The following is a 24,850-nucleotide window of genomic DNA, read 5'->3' as shown; positions in this document are numbered from 1 at the left end:
ACTGTGAAAGGGAGAGAAGTAGTCACGTCTGTTTGAAAGTAGGATCAATTGGACGTGCTGCTAAATTGGCAGTAAGAGGCAAGGGGAAAGATACATAAAGGATAACCATAGAATTTTTACCGGGAAGCTTGGTTGCTATTAACTGAGATGGGAACTGATGTTCATTAAAATTAAAACACATTCCCATAATCACACTTTAAGTACCAGAGCAAAGATTCGAATTCAGTTCTTCCTAATGCTCCAATATTTTGGGGTTGGTGAGCTGATTAATGTCTACTAGTGTGCTTACTTATTTAAAAGTCCCCCTTTTAAGCTATAAGCTCCTCAGCGACAGAGACTGGTGATATCTGATATCTAGTCGTAGGAACCAGAGGCACATGAATAATGCTTTTTTGAGAACATTTGTAACAAGATATGACAAGTCTACCAGGCCCCATGTTTCCCGTCACCCTTGGCTGATTCACCAATTTTTTTCTTTAAGGCAGCTATAGATGCTTTCTATAGTGTTGGTTTTGAATTCTGCTATGGAAGTACAATGGTCATTTCAGAGGCCTGCAAACTTTCCCCTTCTAAGGAAGTGTATGGGTGCAATTACGAACATATGTTAACGGAAATAAAACACATGCTAATTATTTCCCTACACGCAAAACCGTCTTGATGGAACCATCAACAGCCTTTATTTATTTGAGGAAATCTAGCGAAAGAATATCTCATCAGCTATCTCATAACATTCTGTATTTGATTACCAGTTGAAATACTCCAAACTCCACACTAGTTTTTTTCTAATTTTTTTTAACCCTATAGGTTTTAATACCATGCAATTCTCAACCTCTGCATGACTTTTTTCTCCTTGTAAACAATTAGGAGCCATCTGGTTCCATGGATTTCCCGATCCTCCTGAGAATTTAAACTTAACACACCAAAAGGTTTGATTCGCCCAAGCACTACTATTACATTATTCAACTGGTTTTCTAGTCTTGGATCTTAAACAATATCTTCCTTAGAAAATCAGAAGAAATTTTCTCTTCATACTTCATATAATCCTCTTGCTCTATGTATAATACTAAGCTTTGAGGACCTCTCAAAGCTATCTTGAAATGATTTACCAAAATATTTGCCAACTTGCCTCTTTCTATGGCAACATATAACTCAAACTGTATCACTTTGTCAATCCCAGTTTTTCTAAGTACCTGTCAAAAAAATTCAAAGGAGTTGGAGTTAGATAGAAAAGGAAACAGATTCCCCTTGGCACCTGTTTGTGCAATGTTGAGCTATGTCTGGGTACCCACTTCAATCTGAAACATTTGCATTCCTGATAAATAGGGGGAATTTTTTCTGAGAAGGCTAATGAAAACAGAGATCTTTCTCACTCAAGATACTAATCAACTGAAAACACCCTGGCTCAAATCCCTTTCTGATAAACACCAAGATCTTATTATGTAATAAAGTTTATTGATATAGTATTAAATGGCCCATTGAGATGTAGCCTAAGGAAAATTTCTTGGAGATTTTTATTATGGCATATCTGGTAAGAAAGTTGTTTTAAACTTGTCAGGCAAGACATTATCTAAAAGGCTCTTTATTCAGCCTGAGGCAGTGGCTCACGCCTGTAATTCTAGCACTTTGGGAGGCCAAGGCAGGTGGATCACCTGAGGTCAGGAGTTCAAGACCAGCCTGGCCAACAAGTGAAACCCTGTCTCTAATAAAAATACAAAAAATTAGCTGGGCGTGGTGGGATGTGCCTGTAGTCTGTCCCAACTGCTAGGGAGGCTGAGGCAGAAGAATCGCTTGAACCCGGGAGGTGGAGGCTGCAGTGAGCTGAGATCACACCACTGCACTCCAGCCTGGATGACAGTGAGACATCATCTCGAATAAATAAATAAATAAATAAAAATAAAAGGCTCTTTATTCAGTAAACACACTTATACACACATAGAAGTGGGAGAGTGGGGGAGAGAGAAGAAAACTTCCAAAGTTACCTAGGTTTTTGCTTGACAAGATTAGATACTATAATGCTCCTCGTTCTTATGATTTTTACTCCCCAAAATGAGGGGATAACAACTGAATTTTTCTCGTACACGCTAAAGCCACAGTCTCAGAAAAACATATCCCACAATTTAAAGGAAGAGTGCTGATGATGGGTACAGAGGAGGAATTATCTTTCATACAATGCATTAAGATATTCCAAGTGATTTATGGATGTATTTGAGAATTAACGGATTGAAGCTCGTGAAAACTGCTAAGAGAAACTGAAAATGGAAACATTAGTTGTTCACATTAAATCTAAACATGTTTAGAGCAAGTTTAGGGACTGTCACTTCTCAATGTGATAGAATAACTGGTACCAAATCTGTCTCTCTGCTGTAAACAGCTAGGAAATTGGACAAAATACATGAGACAGCTGTTTTCAGACGTTAGAAAACAGACACAGCACAGAAGTGTGAGTCTTCAGAACAGGAAAAGAAATGAGGTAAGCCCTATAACCAACATGGCTTTCTGGATGTAGGCACTTCCAAGACTGCAGTAAGAGAGGAGGAACCATGACAAGGCAGATCCAACTTACTGAATTTAATAGACAGAGATCAGAGTTAAAGGAGCTAAAAGAGCTGAAATGTGAGGCACAGAGAGAAAGAACTCCAGAAATCTATACAGGCAGCTATCCTGAGTCCTTCATTGAATATTAGGCTACATATGCATGAAATGAAACTCTATGAGGCCAGGCAAAAACAGCTACTGGGATTTGTGAGCTGGGGGTTGAGTTGCAGCCAGCCAGAATGGAGGCATTGCTGACCACCCTGAATATTTCCTCGAGCCTCCTGAAGAGGCGTGCTTCAAAAGGATAATTAAATTAGCCCTAAAGAAAAACTTACTCTAGACGCATACTCCCAAACTTAAAAATACGCTTAAAAAGGATCAGGTTGAATGGTAAGTAACTGAACTCCCCGGCAAAACAAAATTCGGCTTTCCAGAGGAAGACTACAAAATCTAGACTTTCTTTTTTTTTTTTTTTTTTTTTTTTTTTTTTTTTTTTGAGACGGACTCTTGCTCTGCTGCCCAGGCTGGAGTGCAGTGGCACGATCTCAGCTCACTGCAACCTCCGCCTCCCAGGTTCATGCCATTCTCCTGCCTCAGCCTCCCAAGTAGCTGGGACTACAGGCACCCACCACCACGCCTGGCTAATTTCTTTCTTTTTTTTTTTTTTTTCCTACATCAGTTGTATTTAAAACACAAACAAGTATTTCTCTTTCTGTAAGGGCAAATGGTTCAAATAATGCGGAACACGAAACATTGACTAATACAAGTTTATTTTTTAAAAAAGCAAAAGAATAAAGAATATATACAAAAGGGACCTGGAATCTGTAAGCTGATTCCAAAAGCGAAATAAGTAGAAAATCCGTGGTGAAACCTGAACATTCTACCCCTGCTTTGGAGAAGGGCTATCATACAACATTCAGTCAGCTGAAGATGGATTGCTAGAGGTGTGTCGATACATAAATTTCAAGTCATTTTTGCTTGTGCAGAATCATCCCAATCTTAACAAGACTGAATGGGCAGTCCTGTGGCTTTCTTCCTTTTCCATATTCCCAACAAGGCTGCGTGAAGTTCAACTCTTGATGAGCCGCTTACAACAGCAGTTCCTTAGGAGCCAACATGACAGGTGGGTCAGATTTCCCTATGAGAAACAAAACTGGCCACCTACAGCAAAATATCAAAATGGTTAAATCCTTCCTTCCTCTTCCTTCTGATTATATACAACATATCTCCTTTCAAGACTATTATTTCCGTCATGCTTATTCCTTCACAAATCTAAACCTTGAGGTGATATGAAGGAAACCAACATCAAGAAAAGAAAACTCAATTCAGAAATGAAGAAAACTGGCAGGTATACAATACACCCCCAGAGCATCTCAATATCCCTGGCACAGTACAATTCGGTGTACTGCTACAGCCCATAGATAAATATTGGCAGCTTGAATAAGCTCATTTTTTCCCTCAGGTGGTTAAAGGCCACCACATAAATACTGGGCAACAGGGGTTTGTTGGGAGAATTAGAAATAAAAAATTAACCAAATTTTGTCCCTGTGTTAATTCAATGCCAGCAAGGAGGCAAGTACTGAAGAAGAAAAGGGACAATTTTCATACGAAAAAAGAATTCCTCTAATCATGTCACCATCTCATATAATGAATCCAGGGAATCCCAGAAATAGAAAATTAGTTTCAGGGGACCCCTGAGGCACTTTAAAGCCTTTTAAAAAATTACAGTAATAATAAATTAGATATTGCTCTTCAGAGGCCAACAGAGCAGCAGAAGCATCAAGATCAGGTCCAAAGAGTTATGCCCACATTACAGGCTTCCTGAGCTGCTCAGCCCTCTTTAAAGCTTAGTTGAATCTCTAAATACCTTTACAAAGACATACAATTTAACACAGACTGAGTGGGTATTTTTGTTTAGTGGTAGCATAAAATTTGGTCCTTAATGGTAGCAGCTGTCTTCATCCATTTCAAACTCAGGTAATATTAAGTACATCAAGACAAGACATAAAGAATACAACAAAGGAGAAAAAAGCCAAAACTGACAAACACCTCAAGGAGTCACTAAGTTTGCTTGCACCCTTTCACTTGATCTCCCTCTCAGTCTCTTTTTTGTGGAGAGAAGGGTATGACAGAACTTTTTTCTCAAAAGATGATAAACAATGGCATCAAATGGACAAAATGGTTATAAAGTAACTTTAAAAATCTGACCCCAAGGAATCCAGGACACATACAGATAATTCAGAGGTATACTTCTGATTTGGGGCAAATTCTAGACTAAAGAAATGATCGTCTCAGGTAAATGTTACAATAGATGAAACTAAGTCCAGTTTTTTGGCGGTTTTTTTTTTAAAGTGTCCTCACTACCACCTTCAGCTATCAATCATTTCTCATAGCTCAAGCGGAAGGTCATCTTCATCTTTCCCAGGATCCAGGTCAACCTCAGCTTCCCATTTGCCTCCTGAAATCTCCCACGTTAGTTTCTCAAAATCATCCTCCACAGAGAGTGGGGGCTTTCCTGTTGAGGCAGAGCTGAGTCGACGAGTTTTCATGCTCATTTGGGATGAGGAAGGGCCAGACGCCTCCGGGGGTGAGGAATCTGAAGAGGACTGGGTTGGAGGCAGCACAAGACTGTCTCTAACCAAACACCGCATATTCTCACTCATAGGTGGGAATTGAGCAATGAGATCACATGGACACAGGAAGGGGAATATCACACTCTGGGGACTGTGGTGGGGTGGGGGGAGGGGGGAGGGATAGCACTGGGAGATATACCTACTGCTAGATGACGAGTTAGTGGGTGCAGCGCACCAGCATGGCACATGTATACAGATGTAACTAACCTGCACAATGTGCACGTGTACCCTAAAACTTACAGTATATTAAAAAAAAGAAAGAAAGAAAAAAGACAAAGAAAAAGAAAAAGAAAAGAAGACTGTCTCTAGGATTTTCTGCTTCAGGCACAGTGACTGATTTGTCCTCAGAGACAAGCAGGACAACAGCATCCACAGCTGCCTTTTTGGCTGGGGGTTCCTGTAGGACGCTGCTGGAGCTGAGTGGCTTCACAGCGGCAGTGACAGCAAGGTGCATCTCCACTGCCTTACGTTTTGGGGCCAATTTGGGGGATGACACAACTTTAACCACAGATTGCTTCACGTTCACTTTGGGTTTCGCTTCACCCCTTTTTTCCAAGGTCTGTGCTGCCCATTTCACATTCAATAATGAGTCTGCAATCCCTGAGGTTTCTACCTCCACCTTCTGGGATGACTTTGTGGGAAGCTGCTTGGTCAGGTGCCATGTGATTCCTGGCACAGCAGTGAGCACTGGTTTCTCTGCCACTCGGGTATTGCAAGAGGCTACATCTCCCCGAAGAGGTGTCCAGACTGATTTTTCCCTCTCCTGCTGTTTCCGCATGCGCATCTCTCTCATGGTCGCACATCTCTTGACTTGAATTTTACTGATGTCAACTCCTGTGGTCTCAACTGAAGCCTCTGTAGCTTCCATTCTAATACGGCTCTGAAAATCAACTTCATTTCCTTCCTGAAGTATCTTCTCTTCTTTCCTCCATGTTCTTTGGGTGACTCGCAGCAGCAACCTTGCCCCCGGAGTGGCCTCATGTTGAGACGGGGAGCTGGTGCTGCTCTCAGAGCTCTGCTGCACCCTCAGTGCCTTCTCCAGTTTAATTTCTTCCAGCGTCTTCATGTGCACCTCCTGCATGGACTTTGTTTTACCTGCAGGCTCCTCTGATTGTCCTTTGCTGGCAACAATGGGTGGCAAAACTACTGTTTTTTTAATTTCACTATCAGTCTTCAGCTTCATGCAAGTTGTATCCTTTTTGCTTTTTTGTCTCTCTGCTTCCTGCTGCCTATGTTCTTCTTCAGCCAGGACCTCAGAGAAGGTTTTGATACGGAGAGTGGAGGAGCTTCTTGCTCCTGAAGTAGAATCATCAGTTTTTGAAGGTCCTTCTGTCTTGAGTTTAGTTTGCGATTCCCCATGTTTCTGACTGGCTCTTTCAAGAAGCATTTCTTCTAATGTCTTCACATGGATCTCACCAACTTTATTAACTTTATCTGTTGCGTCCTCATTATTTGGATCAGCTGACATGCCTAATCGCTCCTTAAGAGACTTGGAAACTTGAGCTGTCTTTGGTGTTTCGTCAGTGTTAGTTTCCGGAGCTTCAACTTTCTTCCCTAGCCTCTGTGCCAGGCTACGCTTTAATGGAGGATCACTGTCAGCGCCTGCCGAAAATTTTCGTTTCCCCAGTCTCTCAGTAAGACCCAATCTAACCAAGGGTTCTTCTCCTTGTTTGGTGGAGAGAGTTACTGTCTTCACCACAGTCCTGACATTTTCTTTTTCAGGACCTGGAACAGGCTCAGGGTGGAGCAAAAGACTGGAAACTCCTGAAGAACCCTCACCTTGCTTCTTAGATTTTTCCTTCATTTTCTCTGACTTAATTTCCTCAAGAGTTTTTATTCCAAAATGCAAACATTCACCTTGCTTTATATTGACTGCAGGTTTCCGGACAGAAGTCACTCGTAATCCATTGTGAACTTCAGGAGTTGGTTGCAGGGTAGGTGTTTTGGTTTCATCAGGAAACTGATCATCATCATCTTCATCATCATCTGCAGCATTAATTACAACTGGTGGATGCTTGGGGCTAGGAACATTTTCGGAACTTTCTACTTTCATAACGCTCCGCAGCTGAGGGGAAGGATTGGACTGGACAGACAATTTGTTCTGCTGAACTGAAAGTTGGCTAGCCTTCACTTCCTCTTCTGGTGACTCAGGCACAGTTGTGCTCGGAGGTAGGAAAAGGCCATCAACATATCGTCCTCTATTGTGATGGAAAGCGCAGTTTAATTTTTGACATCCTGTTGGCTGATTTTCCCAATAACAAGGAATTTCACTGCGTTTTTTATCAATCTCCATGTGCCGAAACCTGCACACCCGTCGAAAACAGCGCCCTTCTCGCCATAATGTGCAAACAGTTTCATTTCCTAGTGCAGCTTCACAGTGACGGAATGGGCAGCTGTCACCTTTGGTACATGTAGAATAGAAAAAAAAATAGCAGTCTTCTCCTTGATTAGGCATGCTGGGTAGATTCTTAGATCAGAAGTGGCTTCTTGAAACAAGCCACTGCTTCCTCAAAGCAAGGACAAGGCTCCAAGTCCTCGTGAAATGGGTTTAATCTTCCAAATGACAACTTGATCACAGAAATTGTCTTTAAACTGTAATCATTAGCTGGTTGCTCTCAACAGGAACGTCTGTGTCTTCACTGAGTTCCAATCTATTACGCCTGTAGGTCGAACCAACACTCAATCCATGAATTAATAATAATGAGGCAGAAAAAATTTTCCTCCTCACATTGCCAAGAAAACCTCTCAGCCACAATTCAAACACAGCATGTGTTTTTAAAACATCTCCCAACTACTGGGAGATTAAGTCCATTCAAATAACCTTTGTCAGACTGGAGACAGCTAGGGTTAGTTATCTCCTCAAAAACAAAACAAAACAAAACAAAAAAACAAAAAAAAAGAGTTCATTTAAAGATGAACTTGAGAGTCAAAGGATCATGAAAAAAAATCCATCTTCCATAGCTGAACAATATAATCTGAAAAACAAAAAAAACATCAGTTTTTCAGTAAGATCCAATTTCTGGTCTTCAAGATTTCTTCACACTTAATACTAGTCAATTTTCCAGGAATTTTTTGGGCAGGGAATATCCCCAAATCCTAAAAAGCATCGCTATCTCTAGTTCCACAGCCTCCTTCTCAAGGTCCAGAACCAAGGCCTGGAAGATGTCAACACTATAGGCCTTCCCCACAGGAATCCGCACCGATTATGGGAGTTTAGGGGTGTTCTTCATTACGGTTTCACCAATCCTACAAGGAGTACGGAAGTGTCCCTGTTGCTCTTGACTCCCACGCTGAGGGCCAGGGGTGGGAGTGTAATGAGGGTGGGGAATGGGTGTAGGATACCGGAATAAGGTCGGTGGCTTTCTGTATGTGGAGTTTGAGACAAGCTCCAAAGTCGTGGGACCCGAACCGATGACACTATCCCCGACTCCCGCTTGCTGCCACGTCTTTCTTCTTGCTTGGCCGCTGCCGTCCGTCGTCCTCCCAGCAGCAGCAGCACTCGCAGAAAACCAAGACTGCCAGCGTCAAAGATGGCGCCCGGCTACAGGCTCCGCTCTAAGGCCCGGCCGGTAAAAGTGCCAGCACGACGCAGGGCGCGAGGGTTCTGGAAGACGTAGTTCCTCTATGACGCGATGCCTAAGATCTAATTTCTTATATCTTTGGTAGAGACGGGGTTTCACCGTGTTAGCCAGGATGGTCTCGATCTCCTGACCTCGTGATCTGCCCGCCTCCGCCTCCCAAAGTGCTGGGATTACAGGCATGAGTTACCACGCCCAGCCCCAAATCTAGACTTTCAATAAAATATTTACAATGTCTAACATCCTAACAAAAATTATTTAAAATGCAAAGGATCAGGAAAGACTAGAACCACCAAACTAAGTTGGTAGCAGAGGGGAAGCCACTAAATAAGCCGAATACTCGAAAGACAGGCATTGTACTCATCAGTCATTCCTGAGGGTGGGACCATGGTAAAGCTGAAAATCAAAGAATTGGTTGAAAGCTTTATGAGCACACAGTTAAACTCCTGAATTCTCTCTTTTATCTGTGTGAACAGCCTGTTCCATTCTTGAGCAATACACAGAGCCCAGGGATGTGGTGCAATACTACAGAGGAGAAATTAAGTAAAAATCTACTCCCAAAACAAAGGTAACAAGGTATTTTTCCCTATTCTGCTCTAAAAATGTGGGTGGTCAGGCCACTTCCCCTGACTGTCACTGAGTGGATGTAGGTTAAAGAATACAGACTCTGAGAGAATTGGAGAGTTCTTAAACAAATCAGCCAGGTCTCTTTGATCACAGTGCAATAAAGTCACTAGAAAACCACTCACAATGAATACATGGAATTTCAAACCATATTTTTTGGTGATTTATTTTTCAATATAAGTGGAGAGTCAAGCATAACCATGTAAGTTAAGAAATTCTCTAACTTCACAGCCAGAGACCAAAGTCAGTTGGAAGGTGGGGAGAAAATTCAGAGGAAATACAAAGAAGAGATGCATGTTAAACTTTTGAAAAAAACTCCAAAACTTAAGACTACTGCCCTCAAAGTAATAAGAAAAAGGTAGAAAAAATAGTTTTCAGATCTACAATATGTGAACATTTTTAGTTCTAAGAGGTCTAACCTAAAAATAATATACTTCGCTTAAAATAGGAAGTCAAGTAAGGAAAAGATGAGGAATTTAGGAAACTGAGGATCCAAACCAGAAGACAGGCGGTAAAGCTTCCCAGGATGAAGGTGAAGAGTCATCCCAGAAAACACTATGAAGTGAGCCTGTGGATCTACCCATTCAGAAGAGGCATTTCTAAGGACAAAAAGACTGAGGCTGAGAGAATATCCAATGTATTTTGCATATTGAGGGACATGGGGAAGTAATGATGACTGGGTGCTTAGAATAAGTAAACAAAACTAAAAATATAGTGATTAAAAACTGCCAGGAAAACAAAAATGTTCTGTAAAAGTAAATGCATACGACCTCTTTCAGCTACAAACGATATCACTAAACACATAATTATATAAAATGAATGTTAATTTATTACAAAATTAACCTAATTTTATATTGGGAGAATGATATAAGGGCTTGGTGTGTTTATCTGTGTGTCTGTGTGTGTGTGTGCGTGTGTGTGTGTGTTTTGGGGTAAGGAGCAGTGTAAGAAATGTAAATACTTCTCTTCCATAGGATGACATCAATGAATAATGTTTAAATGTGCTTTTTTATTAAGTAATAAATGTAAAATATTTTATTTGGAAATATTGAGATAAATGAAAACACAAAAATAGTTAAACATCTTAAAGTAGTTATATATAGGTGGCAGGATGAGTTAGAAATGGAAACGCACTGTAATATTTGACCCTCAGAAGACACTATAGTTATTCTATAAGAAATATTTGCATTATTATAGGAATATTTACATAGTATTTGATGAAAATATAAATTAAAATAAACCAGAATATTAAAACTTGGAAATAAATTTAAAACCAAAACGCCTGGCATTTCAGAAATTTTGGACTACTTCCAATGCATCAGAAGCGACACTTTCCTAAGAACATCCCAATGAGCTTTCAAACAATGGCCATTAGAAAGCAATAGATTGCCAAGTTGTTTTTTGGGGGGGTCAGGGGAAGGGTGTGGTGCAAAGGAAAAGGAAGTGTTGATATCTTATTTTCTTTTGTGCTAATTATAAAATTAGTGTTAAAAATATGTTATTTATTGTAGAAAAATTACTAAAAATAGGTTGTTATTAGGAAAACAAAAAGGTAAATGACCAGTAACTTTGCAAAAAAAGTGCAATTCATGAATTAAACACATAAAAATCATAGCAAAATAGGACAGATTTTCTAATCAGACTGGTAAATACTAAAACATTTTATGATATGCAGAACTCTCCAGTGTTTGGGAAGCCCAGCATTCTGAACATCAACCTTTATAGAGAGGGCTTTGATAAGAACTATTAAAATTAAACACTTGATTTCCTTTTGATTAGGGCCAATTTTGCAAGGGATTTATCCTATGGATCCTCTTTATAGAATCCACTGATATATTTATACAAGGACTTCCATTTCTGTATAAATATTAACACAACAAATTAAAACACATAGTAACTACAGTGCCTTCTGAGGGTGAAATATTATGGTACATTCATATAATAGAATATTTGCAACCTTTGAAAACAAAATGTGCTAATTTGGATTGGTATCTCAGACATATCATTAAATGGAAAGATAAAATTTCAGAGCATTATATATTACTAAGATATAATCATTTTTGAGAATTTAAATATATATATACATAAAAATATGTATGTGTAGGTAGGTTTGTATTGTAGGAAGGTTGATATAGAAATGGTAATGCTAAACAATAAGGGAATGTGCCTAAGTTGTGTCAAAAATAAAATTTGAAAAATTCAAAAATTGGGAACAAGTAGGTTGTTGCTCTAACCACAACTCGTCAAATTTTAAAAAGACGAGTACACAAGAAAAAGTATTCTCTTGAGGACATTAAAGCTCAATAAAACAAACATCAAGAGGTCAATATAAAAATACATGAAATATAATGAAATATAAAAATAGGTCAATTACCATTTCAAATTTGCTATGGCCAAATGCAGATTCCTAGTTTCTACCCCAAATTTTCTCCTATTAAATCTTCCTCTTAATAAAAGGTGTCACTATCTCCACACAGCTCAGATTAGAGACTTAAGCAAGATCCTAATAGTTAAGTGGCAAACTCTCTTTCAATTAGTACAGTTTTTGTTTGTTATAGTATCTGAGCTAGTACTTCCATATTACTCTTAATTTTCAAAAATATTCTCAATGCCGTAAGCTTCCCATATATAATTTAGAGTCTACCTCTTGATGCCTTTATTGAGATTTAATAAACTAGAGATTAGCTCAGGAAGAATTATAAAGATATGCCTTCGTATTCTTGTACAGGATATCCTGTTCATTTAGGAAGGAACTTTCTAAAATTTTCTTTTCATTTTCATGGAATAACAAACAGCATTATGACTAAAGCTTGCATAGTAGAGGCACAGAACTATGTAATAATCTTGGCATTATACATAGGGCCCCATGTAATCTACCACCCCAATCAGAACACTGTTAAAAGTGAAAGAGCACTATTAACAATTTACAAAGATACGGTTAAACAAGGCCTAGCACAGGCCAACAATTTTTTGCCATGTGGCAGTTGTTTTGAATTTACCTAGGTTTTTTTTTTCTTTTTCTGTATGTGGAGGGAGAAGAGGAAAGGTATTGAAGGGAAGTAACTGTGTTCTATGATTTTATTTCAGGTAACTTTGTTGGAAGGGTGTTTGATATAGTAGGTAACAGTTACTTGCCCAGTAAAATATGCATTCAATACTCTTCTGTGAAATAGATGTGCAACTGAGAATTTTGCAGATGAGGAAAACAGGCACAAATGTATTTGTTTAATACATGTTTGAAAAGAATTAAAACCAAAGTTTTCTCTCCAAGACCAGTGATTTGAACACATCAAAGCATCCACTACACTTCCTACCATTAATAATCTCAGTGATCCTTGACAAATTGCATTAAATGGCTAAGTTCTTTACAACTACAAGAAGAAAGGCTTGAACTAATTCACCTTTAACATTTTTGCTGGCTCCAAACACTTACCATCATATACAGTTATAAGTGTAATGACTTAGGTTCAGTAGGTTAATTTGTATTAATAATAACAAGCAAAGTGATTTGACATTGCTTTTCTCAGCCCATTGACATATTTATATGCTAATGTTAAGTGCCCTTTGAATGCTTGGTAAAGAATTCTTGAAAATCATGATACTTTAATTTTTTTTCATCTTTTGCTTTCTTTTTCAATTATGTATGTATATAAAATATTCAAAGAAATGCATATGGATATATTATATAATGTATTATTATATTAAAATGATCTAAGAATTTATATTAATAACTTATAACTATGCCTAGATATAGAGGAACCCAAGAAAAGTTGTTCAATGTATAATGATCAAATAAATTAGGCCTTGAACAGATGTGTGTGTGTTTCTGTGCACCTCTGTATTTGAAAGGAAGAAAAAAGTGAAAAATCTTTGTCTCTCTAACTCCAGAAAAATATCCCCACTTTTGTTGATAGCCAACATAGTTCTCAGCATTAAACCTAAAACATATTTAAAATACATTTACATAAATTGCAGACTATTTCACAATTGTCTTCACTTACAAGAAAACTATGTAAAAAACTACTAGAAAAATATATTGGATAAATTGAAATTACTATGGGAAAATCTCGTCGAAATTTGCAAATTCATTAAAAATGTATCTAAAAAACTAAAATAATGAATGCATGAATTATGTTCATGTATTCAAGAGTACAGATATTTTAAAATTCAAAATATTATAGATTTAAAGAATAGTATAAGAATACCTGGCATTGCCTTACAGCTACATCTTAAATAATTGCACTGAGTGACAAACTGAGTTTGAATAATCTTATATATATGTATATATATATAGTTGTTACAAAAGTAATTGTGATTTTTTTCCATTACTTTCAATGACAAAAACCACCATTACTTTTGCACCAACCTAATAATATATGAATACACACACACACACACACACATTAGCATAGGCAGAGTTCATGATGTTATCCCAGCTAACATAGCAATTAAGTGGCAGAATATGTTTTTGAGACTAGATATATTCAGCACCAAAGTTATTTTCACTCATAATTCTGCACAGTAATCAAAAGTAATTTTGCCAAGAATGGACACTTTATGAAAATATTTTTTAAATGCACCCCACAACTATCTTCATTAAATATTTATTTCTGTGTTTTTAAATAAATGTGTGATTTAAATACTTAAATATATCAAAATAAAGTATATGACTAATTGGGTTTTTCATTTTTCTGTGTTTCAGATGCAGCTGTTCTCTTAGTTACATTGGCAGATTGTGTGTTGTCAATGTTGACTATTGCTTAGGGAACCAGAGTATATCAGTGCATGGCCTCTGCCTGGCCCTTTCGCACAATTGTAACTGTAGCGGTCTGCAAAGATATGAAAGGAACATCTGTGAGATAGATACTGAAGACTGCAAATCTGCGTCCTGCAAAAATGGAACAACTAGTACACATTTAAGGGGATATTTCTTCTGCAAGTGTGTCCCAGGATTTAAAGGCAAGTTTTTTTTTTTTCCTGATAAATTAAATTTTCTAGTAAATAATGTTGTTAATATATTTATTTGATATATCTCAAATGTGTCTATTGATGGGTATTGTTGTCTCATTTCTTATTTGGCAAAGTAAAAAAAAAATGCATTCACTTGAATAATAGGATTGCTTCTTTGGGCAATTTAATCTGACTACACAGCCTTGCTCATGCAAATAAGACTAATAAGGTCAGGCTGAAGCATTGGGAATATGATGGTATATGTCAAAGGTCTGAAGGGAAAAGCAGGCAGCCATAAGCTCCAAATAATTTTGCCTAAACAGCTTAGTACTGCATTTCAACCTTTTGTTTGGCTGCATAAGCACATGGAGTGACAATTTTTTCTAGTTTAAGAATAAAATTTGGTTTCAGTATTGTCTAGGTCAGTTTGATGCCGTGACGTTAATAACATTTAAGAAAAAGTGAAGTCACAAACATACTATTTTCTCTGTACAGTCATAGAGAACAAGATTCAGTGTAGTAATAAGGCAGCTTTTAAGGTTAAATATCAGAAATTAAGCATTCAAATTTAATTACTTGACATTTTTCTGATTGGTCTTACATTGATATAATTATTTATAGTAATTTCAAACTTATGATTACCTTATAAAATCAGAACAGTGGCCATACAGAAAAACAATTACATTATCACTTATAAAACAACATTTTTTAAGTTTTGTCCAGTTGGATATTCCATTTTATTAAGCAGACCCAATTCGAAAAGTTATTTGGATTTTCATTGTAACATGAAAAATATTTTCCCTGCTTGGTATTTAAAGTAATATGTTGAAGGTTTTGGAAGCAATTTAAAGATAAATTCCAAAAATGGAAATGGTGATATCATTGGAATAAATGTATAGCCATCCAGATTAGCTATTTTAAGGCAAAAATAAATTTGAGCGCAAAAATTCTGGTAAGCTTACTAAAAAGTTGGTCATATTACTTCACACTCAAACATATTCTAAGTAAAAATAAAATTGCATAAATGTGCTAGCATTGTTAAAATATAGGTGTCTGTCTTAGAAAATAGATATATATCATTTCTTTAACAATCTTCCAAATATCAGTAAATATATAGTTAAGTAGTAATTTTACATAAAAGAAAGAATGAATTTAACTCTGCATAATGCCATTACTAATAGAATATGTAATTTGCCATAATCCTTTTGCATGGCTAAATACATATGTGTATTTGCAAACATGATCAATGAATCATCTATTATTTTATATATCAACTCTATATTGGTTGTACATTATATGATCATTAAATATATATTGTATATAAACTATATAGTTTTACCACATATATACATAATACTTATTACTGGAGTATAATATAAAATTGGTATGGCCTACTTCTCCAGGTGGGGTTAAACGCTATTATGTTTCTTTCACTTTTCAAATTAAACCCAACACAAGCTTCACAGGCCCATATTATAAGCAAGGCCCGTATTTTCTATTGTGTCTTTTTCTTTCCACTGAATTATAAAAAATCCTCTGGCTTTCCTCAGTTCAGTCCTACTTCTAAACTCTTCACACGGTGAGAAGTAAAGGAACTGATCTGCCTAAACTTTCCCAGGGATGCAGAGTTAATCCCACTAAAAGTGGAATCTTTTGGGGGCAGTTTAAAGTAGATGCCCCTCTTTCTCTCCAGCCCCCTTCTCTTCCTCTATCTGGTTCCTTCTGTTAGTTGTATCTCCCTTCATCTTGAATTCTTCCCATCTGATTTCTCCGTTTCCACCTGGTTTCTCTCCCCATCATATGATCCTCCTCCTTCCCTTTCTCCCTTTCCATTTGATTTCTCCTTGCTGTCTCTTTTCCCCCCTCCATTTGCTTTCTCTCCCTCCATCTCCAAACTCATGTGCTTTCTGAAGGCATTTGTTAACATTTTAAAAACAACGTAACCATGGCTTTTATATCAAGTATAATCACCTTTTATTTCCCTGATCCCCATCACATTTTTGGAAGTTTTAGCCTTACGGTCAAATTTCCAGATTAAATGTCAGTCTCTGTATCTCCAGCCCAGAGGATCACAAACGTTAGGTTAGTAGAATTACCTGGAGGTCTTGTTACAACACCAGTTATTGGCCCCACGTTAGGAGTTTCTCAGTTGGTAGCTCTAGCGTCCAGTATGTCGGGGGTGATCCTTACACTGCTGATCTGTGAACCACTTTAAGAAAACTGTTCTAAACCCAGTAAATTATGTTAATGAAGAGGAGTTGTATGGATCCTAAGATGTAAAATTCACTTCTGAGTGTGAACTACCATGAAACACAGCATGAGGAAAGCAGCTAGTCCAATCTTCTCTGCAGAAAACCACTAATCTCTGGAGTTCTTGAAGAAGCTGATACATTCATTTGGTAAGGCCATATGCTTGAGTGAATCCTACAGGATTTAAAACTGATTCCAATCAATTTTCTGAAACTCTCCAAAGATTTTTAAGTCTGGAAATAATTTCAAAGAATGTGTTTTTTCAGGTTATAACCTTTTTGCAATTCCAGTATTATTTATGTCTATAATATTTTAGTAATGAACTCAAAATTGATTTTTTTTTTTTAGTTGATATTCTTCCCTCATCCTTTTGACACTTTCAGCACTACTATTCTCTAAAATTTTTTCATGGTCAAAACAAGACCATGCAAGTTTATCGTCCTTCTTGATTTGAGTAACCATCTTCTCATCTTACTTTTCTTATAATTGTCTTGATTACCAGAGAAGTCTAGAAAGTTCTCCTTTAACCAATAGGAGGATTCAAGTTCTTAGACAATATCAAGCCCAGCCGTTTCCTGTTTGAGATGAGACTGAGATAAGCCTTACTGATAGATTTGCTAGTTTTCATCTAATTTCCATGAGGCTGCTATCCTAAAGCAAACTCCTTTTCTGATACAATCTTATATATTATAAATTTGACTTGCAAATCTTTATGACTCTATTCTCCAAAATGCCAACCAGACAACTTTATTCTATTTTTAGGTCTAAGTTACCGTGGCAACACAAAACTGTTTAAATTCCAGGATTAATTTTTTTCCATAGGCCCCTTTCCTTCCTTGTCTGCTAACTTTTATTTCTGTAGAAGTGTACTAGTATGTTTCAACCACGTTTGCATTTCAGCTGGAACCTAGCTCCCACTGTACAGTGCCAATTATTGATGCCTAATTTTCACTGTTGTACTATATTCCTTCAGGTTATAATTTCATTTTCCCCAAAGCAGTCTACAAGTACCTAAAGGGGGTACTTTATATACAAAGGAGTTATATACAAAGAGAGAAACTTCTAGGTGCCTTCGTACTTCTAGAACACTCACTGGAGTGATCACACTGCCCAAGACTATCTCGTCCACATTAGAATTGAACTACTTCATGTTGGGTGTTCAAAACTGACCCAGTTAGTAAGACTTTTACCCTTGATTGCTTCCTTCCACATTCCAGTCTCTATACTTTGAATAGACATTTAATTAACCTAGCCATTATAATCACCAATTCTGTTAAGACCTCATGGATAGTTTTACAGAAAACAAATTTATAGTGTAGCCTATTTTGTGTTCTGATCTTTTAAAAACACCAATGCACAAATAACATTGATTTTATATCTTATGTAATTGCTTTTATTTTGTATATATTTTCTTTTGTAATTTATGCCTAAGAGGAGAAAGTAGGAGATATTATATAAGCCTGTTGCTTGTATTTATGGTTTTCCCCAAAATTCACCATGATATTGTAGTCTTCCTTCAGAAAACATTTTGTTTTTAGTCACTGGGGTTGTGCCTTAAATTCACTATTTTTTTTGTTGGTATCACTTATCCCAGCATATTCTGTCTCTCATGGAGCTGCATGTACATCCCTCTCTTCATAAAAATTCCATTAACATTTTGTATCTGCTCAGGGCTTTCAAGACATATTGTAGGATCACGTCAAGCTCAATTTCATCACTCTGCACTATATTCTGACATACTGGCTCTTAAACCACTCAGCTAGTGGCTTAAGATCTTTGATGTAGGTAGAAGCAGGATCCTACTCTTTCGATGTACTGAGAATTTAGTTCTTCATGAAAATGAGCCTCATCTTCGAAGCAACATAACTCTTTTAGTAGACTCCCAAGATGAGTCTCCACAGAGCTGATCTGTCTCTAGGAGTATTCATTCCTAAATTCCCAGAGATGAGCTCCTGGAGCATTTTCCTTTAGTTTTTGTCAACTTCCTACCCATTCATGTCATGGAAAGAACAACCTCCCTTATGAAAGGTTAACAGTGGATTTCATGTACATATGTTTATAACCTCCTTTTTTTAAAATAACACATGAATGTTGACCATCAGTGTATATCAATAAGATAAATATACAACCTCACTTTTTATGGCTTCGAAGTATTTATGTAAATGCATGCACCTAACTTGAAGAAAATTGCTAAATCAAAAAAAGCATGTGAGTGGTTGTTGATTTGGTACAACCAAATTCTCTGTCCTCATTTACACTTCAAACAACAGTGTGTAGGAGGACCATTTGGTTTACACATTCACTATGCCAATTATTAATCACTATGGTTTTGACTTTCCTCCACTCTTATGTATCAGATTGTATCTCATTTTGATTTTCACTTCTTGCAGCAGCAAAAAAACATTGAGTGCTTACAATGTGAAATTTTTACAGGCTCTTTACCATGTTTTCCTGAGAAGTGTATCTTACTTAGTTGCTATAGTTCTTTATAATTTAAAGATACAACTTTTCTTATTATTTCTAGAGAGAATTACATCTGCAAATAAAGGTAGTTTTTATTTTCTTTTTATTATTTACTGAACTAATATTATGTTGTTGTTTAATACCATTTGATCAAATTTCTAAGACAGTACAATATTAATGGTGAGAGTAAACACCCATTTTTTTCTTCCTGAATTTCAAAGGACTTTAGATTTTGCTATCATTAAACATGGTGATGGCTTGATATTAAGGAGATGATAAATAAGATGATATCATTTCTAATTAAAACACATTAAATAGGAATAGAAGGGGAAGTAATAATTTAGCACAACAGCTGTTTAATAAACTGATATTTTACTTTCATAATTTTTAAAGATTTTGCGAATTGCACACACTGATGCACTAACAATTTTGGTCTTTTAGATGCGTTCATTAGAAGTTTTGTTTATGGCCTTACAATCTTGTGCTGACTTTATACAAAGATATGGAAAGTACTTCTGACTCTAAACTCTAAAATGTTTTAAATAAAGTGAGATGAATCATAATGGTTACAAACATTTTAAAAATTCCTTAGGATTTGCTAAGAATTTGCTAATGTATATTACTGGAGTTACTTATAATATTCACATTTAAAAGTATAATTGTCATAGAATAACAATTCAATGATATGCAAAATTCTAGCTGTTCCAATCAAAAACTAATAAAACATGAGAAAAAAATATAGACATAAAATCAAAATCAATTTTTTTCATCTTTTGTATTTTCTCTTATAATAGTTAGATTTTTCTACATATCATTGTTATTTTCAAGAACTTATTTTCATAGATTTATTCTCAAGGTTTTCTCTGATTTTTGTTTAATACTTTATATGTTTAATGATAGAGTCCTTTCTCCATCTTTACTAAACTTTACAATGCTTTGTTCTTTGTGTTCTTTAATTTTTGATGTTTTGTTAACCCTTAGTCAATTTTTTATTCTGTTTGTTGTTTAACAATAACAAGTTTGGAGCTATAAATACTTTGGGTATTGCTTTGCCTGTATTCTAAAAATGTTAAATTAAAGTTTCTTATTTGTACTATTTTCTAAATAGATTTCAGACTTGATTTTCATTTCCATTTATGAGTAAATATGGCATTTGAAAGAAAAGACTTCTAAATTTACTTGGCAATACTTTTTACTCTTTTGGTACTAATTTTCAGTGTTAATGTATCATTAATAAAGAATATGATTACTAATCATTGCTTTTTGGTATATTTTTGCTCTTAATTTTTTTGAAAAATACAGAAATGTAAAATTATTTCTTACTATTCTTCCAATTGTAGAGAATTTCTAGCACCTACCAAGAGGACTGAAAGGAAGGGTGCTGAGAAAAATTCCTAAAGTTTGGCAGAAATACTGCTATGATTTGTTAGTAATGTGTGAATTTAGGAAGGAGTTAGGAATGTTGGATTCCTATGACTCATCTGTTATGCTTGGCTTAGCATGTGATAATTTTTGAACAGTGCTTGGATATTTGGAAGAAATTTACCTTACGCATATGCTTTAAAATGTCTTTTTCTGTGGTATATATATCAGGCTGGGGGTAAGAATTACCTGAATACATTTTTCCGAAAGCAGTATTTTGATGCCACCTCAAATATAACACATCCACATATTTGGGAGTAGTCCTCAAGAAAAAAACTCAGTGTTTCAATCTATATACCATACTCCCATGTGGTTTTAAAGTGTAGCTAAATGTTGGAAATTTGACTATATAACATTTACATCTATTTATAATAAACATAAATGTATATACATACACACAAACCCAATATAAATGAGTTAGAGGTCCTCACGCCAGTTGGTTTTAATAAGTTTCAAGTAGTTCTAAAATTTTACCTTTTAAATTTTGAGCTATATTATTTAGCATATACTTAAAAGTTTCTTATTTTAATCCATATTTGTATAAAATAAACATATTTTCTTATTTAAATCTATTTATGGGATACTACTTTTGCCTTTATCTTTTATTTGGAGACTTCACCTACTTTCATTTTATGTAATTAGTTTATATTAAGGTCTAAATATATGCCAACACTATTTGTTTTTTATTTGTTTCATCCATTCTATGTTATATTTTTCCTTTTTATGTATTCTTTTCAATTGATTATTTTGTCTGTCCAATTTCCCCTTTATTGATATTAACACTTACCTTTACTACTCTTTAAGTGCTTAACCTAGGGATTGCAATACTTTTAATTAGCTTACCATATTTTAATAGAAATTGGTACTTGTTACACATTCCAGACAAGGTAAAGGTCATAAATATTTAACCACATTTAATCCCCTTCACATATATGTGCATATGTATTATTCCATATATCTTTAAAATAGCAGGAGACATTGTTATCATTTTATAGATCCAATATTAGATTTACCCACATTGTACTATTTTATTGCCCTTATCTCCTACATTTGTGAAATTCCATACAAATTGCCATATGTATGGTAACTTTTTAAGTAGCTCTCGTGTGTTGAATTCTCCATTCTCTAATTACCTCTTCCTTTCACCTTTATACTTAAAAGATGTTTGATGGTAGGAGGTCAATATTAATTAAGTAAAATGAAAGAACTGTACCAAAACATATATATATATATATATATATATATATATATATACACACACACAGATGTGTGTGTTTGTATCTATGAATACATATATACATATGTGTTTGTTTGTATCTATCTCGTATTCTTAGTCCTATAATAACTTTGACTCCTCTTTGTCTATTCCTGTATTTTTTTAAAGCACACCATGGTACAAATAATTTAGTGGAAGACTCAGACAGCTATAATACCAAATATTTCCCATATTTTTTGTCAGAACTTCAGCTATTCACTCCAGTTCTTTATTTATAGGATTCCCTCAGACATAATATGTTTGTCAATATGTTTGTCCCTCAGACATAAGTTTGCCATTTCCTACAGGTCATTTATACACCTTACATTCTGAAAAACAGGAAATAGAAAGGGGGCTAAAGATATTTAACAAATTTAAAAAGTCCAATATTTCAAGATAATTATTCTGCTACATAATTTTCATTTTATTTAACAACTAATGCATATTTAGTCCTATTAATAGAATACTGTTCTATACAATGTCTGATGAAATTATTGATGAAATCAGGGAAATAAAGTTGGGCATTATATTTTTGCCTACTTTGATCCCTGGACTTTGAGTGTACTGAAGGCTAATCTAACCAAATAGAATATAGGAGCTCTAGAAACTTTTTTGAAAGGTAATATTAAAGAAAAGGTTATGGGAGACAGAACAGTTTTTCTTCACTTTGGAAGATTCTTATGAGTCCTTTGTGAATTTAAATATTTAAACATCTTCCCATAAAAAGGCAAAAAAACAAAAATTAAGCAGAAAATTTGTGACTTTTTAAATGGCAAAGGAATTACAGACTCATGGAAAGTAGTGTGTGTTATTACAATTAGATGGCAGCTCTTTAGTACAACACATGTTTTGTTTCATTTTTTTTCAGAATCTGATTTAATTCTAAATTGGTTTCTCCCAAACTCATTAAAATGCAAAAGCTATACAAAACATTGTTTGCATAATTATAAAATAATTTACTAAATGTTGCATTTCAGGAAGGAAAAGGTTATGTGCAGGAATTTAATTAGTGATCTGGCAACACAAAATATTTGATGTTGGTTCTAATTGTATGCACATCTGGGATTTTCTCCAAAAGAACTACATTTTTAAAGGTTAAGCATTTATATTAAAGTGTTATAAAATAACCATCTTGGGAAGTGACCCCAAGGGAAATGACCAAATATATTCATCATAACATGAAGTATTTGTAATGATATGTTTAGCATTTATGCTGAGCCCATTTCTACACTGTGGAGTGTTCCAAAGTAAATGGTAGTAAAATTATAAGTGTGAGCACCATTCATTCTGTACCAAAGTAGCTAAAGGAGACCTGGTTTCTGATTCTGTTTCATCTAAATATGAAATATCTTATTTTTTTTCAATTTTCCCATTATTGGTGTATAGACATTCTATTTCCCCTCTGTATACCTGCCCTACTTTACTATTAGGATAAATACTGAAAGGATCTTGAGCTTCCTGCGGGAAATCCAATATATTAATATAAGGTGATAACACTACTGAGCCCAAGACTTTTATAAGCTGCTCCTGGCTTTACGTAATTTAATTTTCTTACACATTCCCATTGAAGTTAAAAGAATCCCATTAAGAAATCAATCAACAATACAGCACCCATACAAATGAACAAATACAAAACTAAAACCCCATTCACTACTTTTAAAATTACTACTCTTCAATTAACTGCTTTTAAATCAAATATCAAGCAGCCCAAGACCACAGATAATTTTAAAGTGTGGGTTTTTAATTTTAATGTGAATTTACACAGCATAACTAAGTGGCATATCACTGAGACTTTATTTTGATAGCTTGTTTTTCTTCCCTTTTTATTCAGAACATTTTTAGTACTCTCAAAGAAAGAATTACTGTTATTCTTTGGGTAGAATTTTTGGTATTCATTTCTATAACTTATGTACATGGATAATATCGTTTTATCAACATTAAAGACATCACATGTTAAATTTTGAAGATATATGTATATTTCTGTGGGTTACAGGTCCTGATTTTTAATTCAACACATGTAGAAATGTATTTTTAAAAATTTAATCAAGAATCTGTCTTGATGGATAGTCAATGACTTTTGCCTGTGGTATTAGAAAATGTAATATTTGAGCTGATCCTTGAAAGATGAATGGGATGAAACTGAGTCTTCCAATACTCCATGAAATGCAAGGTAACTGTAAACAAGAAAGAAGTGAGAGAAAGACAAATCTACATTTGGCAGAGATTGAGATAATGTATAAAAGGCCAGCTTAATTTGGAAGTGTGATATATGCATACTGTATAATTATTTTAATTATCAAGCAACTGAGAAATAACTAAATGAGAGTAAATGAGAATAGAGATTAAAATGAACAGGTCTAAGTATGAAAATGACACATTTTCAATCAGAATTAATTTTCTGGCTGCAAATTCTAACATAATTTCTGTGTTTAGATTTTTTAAGGCATAGTATGGAAGTGATCGGTTAGAATTTCCCTCCTGTGACCTAGTAGCTTTGCTAACCCAGAAAAAATTTGGTGTTAACCTAGGCAACCTCACGATGGGTGAAGGCCAAAATAATCAGTGAACTACCAATTTGGTCACCCTCCAGAATACTGATAAAAGTTGTGTAAGTTCCTACAATACCTGGGGAACTTTTTCTCCTGATTTTTTTATACCATTATAAGTTAAATGATGTAGTTGTCAAATTCCATTCTCTTTCTAACAGATACCAGGTTAGCTCTGCATTTATAATTCAATGTGATATGACAGTAATATTTCTCGATTTGTACACTTAGGACATTTTCTATCATTTAATACAGTCATATTTGTTGACACTATACAATTTATATTTTCGTAGTTTTTAAAATTCATCTGAAAATGTTATTTTGCAGCTACATTATATAAACAGCCTCCAAAAGCTACTGAAGGAAAGTACCTTTCCAAAATAATCTTTTTTATGAATAGAAGATATCATGGCTTTTCTTGCTGTTAGGGCACTTCTTAAAAGATTTCTAATCTGTACAATTTTCAAAAATGCTGAGTAAATGTAAAAAGCATTATAAAACAGCATCCAAAAATGCAAGAGAGGAAAGATACATTTTTTGCATTTCTCAGAAAACTAAGTGATTTCTCTATCTTTTGTTATTTTTGCTACAATG

The 24,850-nt window shown here is 35.3% G+C and overlaps 2 protein-coding genes across 6 annotated transcripts in view; one reads left to right on the top strand and one right to left on the bottom strand.

Annotated features, from left to right (window-relative positions):
• LOC129144272 (protein eyes shut homolog) overlaps positions 1–24,850 on the top strand; it is a 773,546-nt gene that overhangs the window by 526,284 nt on the left and 222,412 nt on the right. For all 4 annotated transcript variants that reach the window (XM_063813144.1, XM_063813143.1, XM_063813142.1 and 1 more), the window contains one exon: positions 14,073–14,329. In XM_063813144.1, coding sequence (XP_063669214.1) covers positions 14,073–14,329 — 257 coding nt within the window. The remainder of the gene's footprint in view (positions 1–14,072; positions 14,330–24,850) is intronic.
• On the bottom strand, positions 3,289–8,981 carry LOC129144271 (zinc finger CCCH domain-containing protein 11C-like). 2 transcript variants are annotated; one of them, XM_054685943.1, is made up of 2 exons: positions 8,511–8,981; positions 3,289–8,143 (listed from the first exon to the last, which is right to left on the bottom strand). In XM_054685943.1, exon 2 carries the CDS (start codon positions 7,621–7,623, stop codon positions 5,398–5,400), a length of 2,226 nt encoding a protein of 741 aa, XP_054541918.1. In that variant the 5' UTR covers positions 7,624–8,143; positions 8,511–8,981; the 3' UTR covers positions 3,289–5,397. The 2 variants fall into 2 exon arrangements, with proteins under 2 accessions (XP_054541918.1, XP_054541917.1); XM_054685942.2 differs by having other exon boundaries at positions 3,289–7,828; positions 8,210–8,751.

Source organism: Pan troglodytes, chromosome 5 (genome assembly GCF_028858775.2).
Source record: "Pan troglodytes isolate AG18354 chromosome 5, NHGRI_mPanTro3-v2.0_pri, whole genome shotgun sequence".
NCBI lineage: Eukaryota > Metazoa > Chordata > Mammalia > Primates > Hominidae > Pan > Pan troglodytes.
Note: the sequence above shows the minus strand (reverse complement) of the source record. Positions and strands in the feature narration are given on the sequence as shown.

What these genes read in the sequence shown, in the direction of transcription:
- LOC129144271 (XM_054685943.1), bottom strand. Translation starts at nt 7,623, where the DNA reads ATGCCTAATCAAGGAGAAGACTGCTATTTTTTTTTCTATTCTACATGT.